The sequence below is a fragment of the Saccostrea cucullata genome, unplaced genomic scaffold (genome assembly GCF_032062105.1).
Source record: "Saccostrea cucullata isolate Sc308-1 unplaced genomic scaffold, CSIRO_AGI_Scuc_v1 ctg4164, whole genome shotgun sequence".
In the NCBI taxonomy this organism is placed as follows: domain Eukaryota; kingdom Metazoa; phylum Mollusca; class Bivalvia; order Ostreida; family Ostreidae; genus Saccostrea; species Saccostrea cuccullata.
This window is the reverse complement of record NW_026931686.1, coordinates 36,634-47,996: the sequence shown is the minus strand read 5'-3', so window position 1 is coordinate 47,996 and position 11,363 is coordinate 36,634. Positions and strand designations below refer to the sequence as shown.

General features: G+C 36.3%; 1 protein-coding gene across 1 annotated transcript; it reads right to left on the bottom strand.

The window, feature by feature from the left end:
• Positions 1-2,411: 2,411 nt before the first annotated feature.
• Positions 2,412-3,590, bottom strand: LOC134233295 (uncharacterized). Its single transcript, XM_062715266.1, has one exon. The coding sequence runs from the start codon at positions 3,588-3,590 to the stop codon at positions 2,412-2,414; it is 1,179 nt and encodes a 392-aa protein (XP_062571250.1).
• Positions 3,591-11,363: the final 7,773 nt, after the last annotated feature.

Here is an 11,363-nt window from a genome sequence, read left to right as displayed (position 1 = left end):
TCGAAGGAGTAGTGATAACAAGGTTTTACATAAAAGGGGCAAGAACTCCGTAAGGGGTCATAGGTCATATACGTTGGGTTGTTTTTCGAAATAACTTTTGATGTCGAGTATCATGAAATAAAAGGTTTTTCGATAAGTCTTTCGGATCAAAAGTCCGTAGCGGAAAAATAATAATAATAATAATAAACAGAAGCATTTCAAGAGGTCTTTCCACAGAAAGGTGGAAAGACCTAATAATAAACATAAGCAAATCAATAGGTCTTTCCACAGAAAGGTGGAAAGACCTAAAAAAAAAAAAGATAAGGATTTCGTTATATATACATAGAAGATTGTCATAGAAACAAAACAAATCTTCATAAAAAGGAAAATAAACAGTATCATTATACCACATTTTAATATCATATACTAAATATTAAAAAAAAATCTGAACAATTAACGGAAAAGAAAATATAAGGTAGAATATGTGAATAGTTGTGTGTGTATTTCTTACTCCTCTCAAAAAAAGCTTGAATTGCTGAAGTCCGACAGGTAAAAGCCATGATTTATCATTATTGATTTCTGTGCATGAGTCCCATGATTTCCTGTATTCTCATCAATGTAGCAGTTTGTATGTTTTGTGATGCATGTCTGAGAGATAGTTGGTAGGAGTACAGAGCAGCTTGATGGTTCCCTGTAACCTGTTGACAGATCCCTAGAATCTCCCAGGATATGTCTCTTTCATGTACATCTATATACTCCCCTGATCATGTTGGACCAGGTCCTGTAGGTCTTTAAGAGCTGTTTGTGCTCTCACTGGGTCTACATGTCTGTAACACAAGACCTCAAACATGTGTAACGCAACATAGAGTGGGATACATAATAAAACGTATAAACGCTGTGACATAGACTGTTGTTCTGGGACTAATTCATTTATGTAAAAGACTTGATTGTAAATAAAGAAATCGCACGCCACAGCATGTCTCATCTTTGTAGACCAGGATTGCCCCCCTAAGGACCCACTTAACATGTACACCACTGCACCCATATCTACATTTGGGACATACATTACATATGGCTGTGCTAACTTGACCTTTGTCATTTCTATAATTGATAGGGCATCTTTATATCTAAGTGCCTTATAGTAAAACATTGCAATGTATAACATGTCAGAAATACACCCAAACTTAACTGTGAATTTCAGCATATAACTGGATATTTTGTAAGCCCGATATACATGTTTGTTTTCAACTGAGCTAGTATTTACTCTGAGTGGTTCACAAACACTTGACAGGTTGTATAACATAAATGCAGTTTTATGGAGTACAACTCCTGTTGATCTCCGAAACATGAGAACCTGGTACTGGGTCAGGGGTAAAATTATCAACTTTTCTACAGCACTGAAGTACAGGGTGTTTCATAAAACATGCAACCATTTACTTTCCTCGCCATATTGATATGCAAACAGGAACATATGAAAGTATTAAATAAAATTATGCTAAATGGGCTAAAGTTTTTATCAATATCAAAAAATTAGAAAAATAATTCGATTTTAATTAATTATGACGTTATATTTGATATCACTTAGAAAAGAGAGTTCAACATTTCAATGTCGATTTTAATAAAAAAAAAAACAACAACAAAAAAAAAAACAATCATCAGGAATTCCGATTCTGCTTAATCAGAGCATGTCACCAGTTCATTTGAGTATGGCAATGCATAAAAATAAGGTTTACAGAATGCAGAGAACTTACTTATAGCAATATAAAGTGAAAGTTGTAGAAATCCGTTAAATTTTATAGCTAAAAGAATAGTTAAAACTTGATTAAAGGAAAAGGGAAAAAATGAAAAACCAATTAGAACACATGAAAGCATTTCGAATGTTTATTAAGAGGCATTGTTCCAGAGACTCCAGTGAAATCCTGTTGTAAGATATGTGAGTTTGTGAACAAATTGTGTAAGTAAAGTGTAGATCAGATTCTGAAATACGTTTTGAATCTTAAACCTTGAACTTGTTAGAACAAATGTTAGCAGGACCATTCAGCTTTTTCAAATCCAATAAATTGGGCTCCACACTCACCTGACTTAACACCCCTTGACTTTTATTTGTGGGGATATTTAATGGACAAAGTGTTTAACACACACATACACCCCACTCAAAATTGTTTGAAAAATGAAACCTAATTCATTTCCAAGAGACTCTTTGCAAAAGTAATGAGAACTTTCTTGTATCTGACAGATTTCTTCTTTCAGCAAAAATGACGCCATTTAGAGCATAGTTTTTAACTAAGTGAAATTTTCTTTCTTTCTTTCTTTTGTAAATCATTATCTGTTTGCCGTATTAACTTTATTTTAATAAGAATAAATCTTGGAGTTGTAACTTTAAATTAGATATGTTGGTCCATAGTATTGGTCAAAACAGCAGTAAAATCTAATCAATCAAAATGGTTGCATGTTTTCTGAAACACCCTGTACATCATACATTTGTCTAGGTCTGTTGTTAATACTTTATTGCCACGCAGCTCTCTGAATAGATCTACTTCAAATAAAACCCTAGAGATCACCATGTGTTTATCTGTATCAACAGGTTGTCTGGGATTTTGAAGGACACTGATAAGACTAGATCTGATAGATGGACAATGAAGCAGTGATACTAAACCCTTCTCATACAATTCATGAAGCCTAATAAATAAATTCGTTTGTGCTTCACCATGGATATTACTTAGAAACATGTTGTTTTCTGGAATAAAGAAGTTTGGACATACCCCCTCATACACCCATTTAAGGATAAGTTTAAAACAGAACCAGAAACACTGAAGAAGATTTTGTGGATGCCAGTGAGGAATTGTGTTTTGTTGAATCGCCCAGAAAACTGCTGTCTTCATGTGATAGGAACAGAGCAATTTATCCTCATCACTTAATCCATCATTAATAGACTCTTTTAAAAGCAACTTAAGCAGCCCATAGGTTAAGAATTGGCAATGATTCATTGAATATACAAGTTTTTGTTCTGCCAAAGAGATGGAAATTCTCCATTCATTGTCTGCATGCTTTCCTAGTTTGTGTCCAATTGCTACAAAGTGGCATCCATTTCTAACAATGTCATCGACAAGATAAGACGGGGGCCATGAGTGACATCTGTCTATCCATTTGGAGGCAGGAGGGGGCCATAAATCACAGACAAAACATAGGGCAGCGTCATACTCTGTTTCCCCTTTAACACCACTAGCACACGGACCATGCTCCTTAGAATAAATTTTAACTGCTGAACATGTGATCTGTCTGTATTTAGAACTGGATACATAGAGTTTGTCGCTTATTCTCATGCATGCATTCTTTACACTTTCCTTTTGTGTTTGTGTCAGTAATTCAAGTAAAGCGAATCCTGGTGGACTATCAGAACAATCACAGAGGATCAGTACCTTTCTACTTAAGTCATAATTCTGAGCCTGAGCCAAGTCCCATATTACACGGTGGTCATCTGGCCAAAACATTGCGTCGATATCTGATCCCTGTAGCCTGAATCCTTCTCTTCGACTCCCACTAATCATCATCCTGTCTTCTTCTCTAGGTTTCATTACTTGATTTTTCATTATTTCCGTGAAGTCCGCCATGTCTCTCCTCATGATCACCGTCTGTGAGGACCCCACTTCATGACACAGTACCACAAACACAGACTCTGATAAATACTGTACACCCAAGTTCCTTACCAAATATCAAAATATATGTATAAATATGTTTTCATTTCATTATTAATTAGTCTAAATTATTTTGAATTATGTAATGTTTCCGGGCCAAAATCATACAGCTCAACATTATTGTAAAACATCTCACTTGTTACTAACATCTGACTTTCATAACAGTGAATTCTAGAATATAAAGAAACATTAAGTAATATTATATATAGATCTGTGTAAATACAAGTTTTTTTCTACTTACAGCTATTTGTGGGAAGTCATTTTTATTTCATATCATTCCTGTTTACTTTGACAACTATAATTAGAAGTGAAAAATCTCTATTGTACTTTCAATTTTAAAAATAAATATTTGCAATCAGGTAGTAATATCTGTAAAAAATATTAGATTTCTTGCACTTGTTTTATTTTTGTTTTTTATTGCCATGCGTACTGTATAATTATGACATAAAAAATAATTATGATGTTAAAAATAATGTAAGAGATGTGTACCGTATTGTTATGTGTAAGACTATATAGTTAAAATTAATCTACTGTAAATATCATACTATCAATAACATTTGGCTCACCTAAGCTGAAAGCTTAAGTAAGCTTTTCAGATCATCTTTTGTGTGTTGTCCGTCTGTCTGTCTGTCTATAAACTTTTCACATGCGTCTTCTTCTCAAAAACCAAAGTGCCAATTTTGACCAAACTTGCCACAAAGCATCTTTGAGTGAAGGGGATTCAATTTTGTCCCAATGCAGAGCCATCCCTAATTCAAGGGGGGAGATCATTTAGAAATAGTAAAAATTCAGCGGCATATTTTAAAAATCATTTTAAAAAAAAAATATCGCATCTTTTTACGAAAACTTAAGAGGTAGAGATTTATCAATTGTCGAATGAAGATAATATTTCATACTACAATTGTTTCTGTTTGCAATCGATGTCTTTTTCTTATCTCTGGATGCCTCAGAATTTTCCTGTATTCTTCCACTTAGAGATCCAACCTTTAATTAAAGTAAGTATAGTCCGTGGTTAACTTCATTTTCTGATAATACCGGTTTCAAATCAAGGAATTGATCTTTTCCAATATGGATATCTATAGTTAAATTTTCTGGCGTCTTTGGTAGGGTATCAGCAAATTGAAATTGTGCTGTACTTTTTTCAGAGATGTTAGGTGGTAATAGTCTTTTTTGTTATTTGAGGCATAACATTTGGGTCAATTTTCATGAAGTGTCCATCATTTAGTTTAATTCTTAAAGAGACTTTCGGTGTGTTCACTGTTCTTGACTTCTTTTCTCCAAATGTGTTTTGTGATATTTCTTCTGTTTGCTTCCTCTGCAAATTAATCTCGAAACCAATTCCTCTGTAACATATGTTCTCTGGGATACAGAGTTAATAAGAATTCTAAAATATTCAGCTCTTATACCTCTCAGATCTGATGCATCAATTCTTGAAGTCTGTATTACCACCATACTACTTGAGGAGAGTAGACTATTTTCTGGAACATTGTTAATTGTTTCTGTGTCATACATTTCTGATGTTTCAGCAAAATTTGAGGATTCTCTCGAAAGTAGCATCCTCCTATTGCAGAGACTTCGATGATGTTTCTTTATCTGATGGCAATGGACAGATGGTTTGTGAAGTTTCTATTTGGACAGTATCTATCGTACTTCTAACTTCAAACTATAGAATATTTTTGCGCAAATTTTAATAAGTTTCGAAGATTATATGTCTCTTATCTTATTCTGAATTTTTCATTAAGAGTGTTTTGAAAGAATTCTGGTATTGGTCGTGAGATTAGTAAATAATTGTCTCAGTATTATAGCCTGCAGGGCGATACATCTACTGCATCCCTAAACAATAGAATCATTTATTTTTTCTGTTTCATGAAACTACACAGTCACTCTCTTCACCACTTAAATTCGTAGAGTAGCATCTGACTGCGAAAAAAACCCATATTTGCTATTGTTTACATTCAACATCCATGCGATTAAAATGTTTCCGCCTATTTTAGGGTACCTTAAAGCTGAACACTTCTCATAATTAGGCACCGTCAAACGGGTATATAAACCGTTCGATTTCGTTATACCCGATTGCACACTAAAAACTCATGAACGACACGTAGTACTCCTTTGGTGGTCTTAGGATTTTTTTGCTTTTATTCATTTTAATGTGCATTTTCTGATTGTAAATAATGTACTGACGTGTATTTTTCATAATACTTTTGTCCTGTTTTGGAAAATATACGTAAAATTTGATCGTGACCGGTATTATCAGAAAAATTTCATCGTGACCGAGTATCATGGTGGTGTAAGATGTAGGTTCCAGCTGTCTTTGAGGGGCGAAGCTTCTCAGTAGTGTCTAGTTGGGAGGTAGGGATATCTTACAGGTCTTCGTCTTCAGGGATGTGTTGTCGTTGGGGCTGAGAGGTTACTTCTGTTGGAACACGGTAACACTCACTTGCTTTAATCTTGTACGAATTAGATCGTAATTGTTGACCGGAAAACTTTTTCAGATAGCAATACTCATCATTCACTGAGACTACGATATATCTGGGACGGGCTTTGGTCTTGTTTCTGTCTGAATATAAATACACTAGATCACCGACAGATGGGATGGAAAGAGGGCGTGGCCCTTTTGAGTTCGACTTAGACCATGCACTGCTGATGTGGTTTGAGTCCCGTTGAGCTTGTTTTTGGGCGATAATCTCACGGTTGTTCATGTGTGAACTAATTGCGTTGGGTATTCATTTCTCGTGCTGACAGGCCCTCACTACGGATACGGGAATTGAGTCTTGATACAGCAGTAGAAAGGAAGAGTTGTGAGACTAGGCCTCCTCCAGGCTCTTGCCGAAGTATTTCCTCCTCAAGTTCAGCAACAGCTTTTTCTGCTACTGGGTTCTTATTAGGGTTTTTAACTCGACCGATTTCAAGGTTGATGCGATAGTGATCTAAGAGGTCATCCTCGCGCAAGGCCATGAACTTGGAGCAGGGTCGACACGGATAATAGCCCTTGGCCCATCGAGAGGGTGGAGATCCATGCACAGCAGGAGCAGTGCTTCTCTTATCGTATGGGCTTTTTCATCGGCAACTAGACAAGCAGCTGTATAGGCGGTTACCGTTTCTCTTAAGACCAGGATGAGATGGTGGTTTTGCTTTATGACGTCAGCAACAAAGTTAATCCCAATGACATCAGGGGGAGGTTCAGATGACTGTTCAATGTAGCTATTTGGAAATTTTTTGAGTGAAGCGCAGGTATGGCAAGATTCACACACACAGTCGACTGATTGAGCCAAATCCAATGCATAGAAGTTGCGCTTTATGACCAACATCATTTGGTATTTCGTAGGGTGATCCAAACGGATGTGAAGGGCACTTACAAGGCCATCAAAGACACTGCGTGGGACTATGATGAGCTCAGTTAGTGGTTGTAGTGGATCAGACCTGCGTGTTACGAGTAAGCTATCTCTTGCAATCGTAACTATATTCAAATATTGCTTGACGTCTCGGATATTTGTGAGCTTTTTGGAGATCTAGTACCCTGTATTAAGTGTATTAAGTCTTAGGTCGGCTTGGATATTGATCCACGCTGACCTAGTTGTAAAAGGTACTTTGGTCCTTGGCTTTTGCCACACGCACGACTGAGTCCTTTTGTATAATGAAGTTGCATATTTGGCATGACGGATTTTCGCAGTCTGCTGCATTTCTGCTGGCAAAGTCAGATGGAATATTTGCGGAACCTGCAAGGTGTTGTAGGTTAACCTGGTAACGGCTAGCTGTGGAGAGGAAGGATGTCAGGAGAGGGCTTGAAGAGAACTCGCCGCGGCAAAGGTCTTGTATTACCTGTACGCATGGTTTGCTGTCTGTAAGGACGCATGTTTTGTTGGCTGACTGGATGATGTAAGGGCTGAAGTGTTTTATGGCCGCCGATATGCACAAAGCCTCGATTTCGCATGGGAGCCATGTCACTTGGTGCTTCCGAAACTTTGCGCTGAAGAATCCAGTCAGGTGAATTTTCTCTTTGCGCATCAAGTAAAGTGTTGCTCCAATTCCGCGCTTTCTTACAGAGCCATCTGTAATGATCCATAAATGGTTTAAGGTAGATTTCTTTGGAATCTTTCAGTTTTGTCTGGGCTTTGCAAAAGTTTTCTATCAACTCCTCAGACCACTTAAGTTTGTCTTTTGACTGAAGACCACTGATAGCATTCTCCAGTGGGGCGATGGCATGTGTACAACCAGGTAAGACACGGGAAAACATCTTGTACACCCCAATAAATGAGCGAAGACCATGGACAGAATCTGGCAGTTTGCATGTAGATAAAATAGACACCTTATGAGGGCTTGCTGAAAGACGGCCTTGTGTCCAAATCCATCCTAGTATTGTAGTGGAACGTGGGCAGATTATTGTCTTGGTTGCAGATAACTTCAGACCGTAGGCATTCAGAGCTCTCATTATGTCGACCCCGTGTTGTAGAAGTTCTTCAGGAGTGTTTCCGCCACAGTACAGGTCGTCAGCTAATTTTGACACATATCCAGCTTGTAGGTGATCGCCTAGGATTCTGCACATAAGCTCTTCTAGAGCAGTCTCTGATCCTGGCATCCCCATAGCACATCTGGTATAAACACGCACGCCTTTATATAGGGTGACAATGCTACAGTAGCGCATCGACTCTTTAGCCAGCGGAATCTGATAAAAGGCGCTAGTTAGATCTGTTACTATTAGATATTTCCACTGACTTATGGTGTGCAAAGTGGAATCAATATCTGGCATTAAGGATGGTTGAGGTTTCGAGAAACGTCCAACATCCTTAAAAGCAGTTACTAGTATGTGTTCTCCATTAGGCTTAGAAACGAGGAAAGAGGGGTTGAGGTATTCTGCAGTAATGTTTAACTCTTCTGCGAATTTTACCTGCTACTACCTCAACAATTTCTGGTCTAGGCCACATGTGTTGTGCACATCGAGATTCAACACGGGGTTCAACAGCCACTGTACCCTCGGCTGGGATGTGTTCTGCTACATCAAGCTCAAAGTATGATCAAGGCCATACTGTGGTAGATGGGGACTTCATAACATATGCATGAGTTCGCCGAATTTGGTGCTGTTGGTTTCCTTCCCGAGTAAGGTAATGGATGACATGGAAGTCGCCAATCGTAATTCCGTGACGTGCTAAGCGCCCAAGGGTGACAACACTACTAAGACCTGATAATTGGTGATGTCTCCCTTCTAAACAGTCCATAATTGCATGTTGTGTGGACTTTTTGACGTCGATTCCTAGAAGCTCAGCAACGCACGCTCTATTCATACTGATTTCTGCTCCACTGTCTAGTGTAATTTGGATGACATGTTGATTGTAGTAAGCTTTCATTTGTGGAGACTGTTTTGTGCTGACTCGTCTTGAAGTAGGGACTCCTTCCAGGTCATAGAGTTGATCATCATGGAGTTGGTTACTGGCACTAGTCTCCTCATCAGCATCGTCAGGGAAATTATCGCTAGCGCATAGCTGTCTGGCTTGACTCATTAATGTCTTGTCATCATGAGGGGTTGAGGTATTTTACTTTTGATTGTTTGGATTTCTAATATTTGTTTAGAATGCTATATTAGAAATACAAATATATGTATTTTAGGAAAGAAGAAAAAAGTTCGCGACATCTTTATCATTAAATAAAAGGGTTGTTGGAGGTTTATACGATGTCATAAGATTTGTTAAGTTTATTACCAATTTATTTTTTTTTAAATAAGACTACCTGAGTATCTCGGACACTTAACGGAAAATAATTTATCAAAGCTATAATTTCAAGGACTGTAACGGACAAAGGGTACCCATATTTCATACCTATTTAAAAACTATATCATGCCTCGAATATTTTTTTTATCATATTTTAGTGTATCTGAATTCTATTGATGAAATATAAACAAAATCTATTTTATTACCATGCTTTAAACCCGTTTTTTATTTTAAATAATACACGAGTATTATTTCAAAATAAAAGTATTAAATAGATTAATGCACAGGCTTTTACTGATGTAACACATGTAATTTTTAGGCTTTCAGTGATGTTACCCCCATGTAACGAGAATTGGAGTTTCCACATAGAGAGCGCTAGCATTGCGGATTAGTTATGTAGGATAACATCACACTAAGAGACAGTACTTGAACAATTCTCATATCTGTTTATCATAACACTTAGATAAGTTAGATGAGCAAACTTATTTTATGTCATATAAATAGATTAATAGTGTTTAAATAGTTTAGAAAATAGCACTTTTATTCTGAACATACAGTATATAGGAAAAAAGAAACTTTAATACTATCAGTGACAATAAGTATTATGTCTTTCCATTAACAGTAATGATTAAAAAAGAATTTTAAATATAATTCTATTCATTTGTTTCTTTCAGATGGTTGTAGAAACATAGTAGCCGTTGTGGAACTGATCAAAAGAGGTCATGTGTTTAAGCAGACATCTTATCCTTGACCTCAGACAGAGCGTCATCTGCTGGATCAGAGGTCAAAGTGTGAAGAAATAACTGCACATGCTCAGAATCTATACTGTCTAGATGAATATCAGTGGCGGGGGATTTGAAGTTCTTACTCTGTGACAAACTATAGCTGGGATCATAATGTTCTGTCAGGAGAGCTTCCATAAACTGAGTCCACTGACTGCTCTCTCCGAGTGAAAACCATTCACCAAGTTAAGAATTACTGTGATAACTTTTAAGTTCCATAAGTTTTTGTTTTGTAAACTGAAAATTTTCAATACAGTCTGGATAATTTTTAAGGATATGTTGTGCTCTCTTTTCCATAGGGTAGTTTATTTAAAATGCTGTGCTTTCCCCATCCCGAGTGTAAAGCTCGTGGTACGCTTTAATAACGAATAATATGCAAAACACCTGCATCTTGGAAAACAGTTACCTGCAAATATCCAAAGACAGTAGATTTAGTTCATGAATCCTTTACTCATTCTACTTTGAAAGTACAGAAACTATTGTAGTTTGCTTATAATTGTGATAAATTGATCCTCATACTAAAGTTTTTTGTTCTTCTTATATAAAATCTTGAATTTCTTATTCATTTTGTTGATTAAAATGTAATTATCTCAGTCTCTCCTGTATATTCTTGTACCTTTTTGTCAGTAAGAGTATATTAATGTTAATGAAAAATTCTTTAAAACCTGTTGTAAGCTAATTAGCATTCAGGAGAACTGGTGACGAGCATTTTCTTACATGGATATTCAAATGGCTTTAAATTGCAAGGAACTGTTACATGATGCATACATACATAATTATTTACACCATGAACAATGATTAATTAATTATATTATAAAGAGCCAAAAAAGTAAATGAAAAAAATACATGTACACATATGTTCATGACCAATGTTTTGGATTCTGTCTTTTTACAAACAAACAGAAGAGTATATAAAAAAGTTAAAACTCTTCAGTCACAAATTTACCATGATAAAGATAAGAATATGTCATTTCTTAATAATAGATAAAATAAATTTATCTATTCAAGTGGTAGTAAAAAAATACATCACTATTAGATATTGGAAAAATAAAGATGTTTGACATAGTAATCTAAGGTCACGAAGACATTTTTATCAATCTTGATTACATTACACTTACTTTACAATATATATGTAAACAAGATGTGTTTGTGAAACACTGATGTCCCCGTATGGCAACATAGCGAAGGTTAACCTTTCTCAA

Coding starts and splice junctions, on each gene's coding strand:
- LOC134233295 (XM_062715266.1), bottom strand. CDS start 3,590: ATGGCGGACTTCACGGAAATAATGAAAAATCAAGTAATGAAACCTAGA.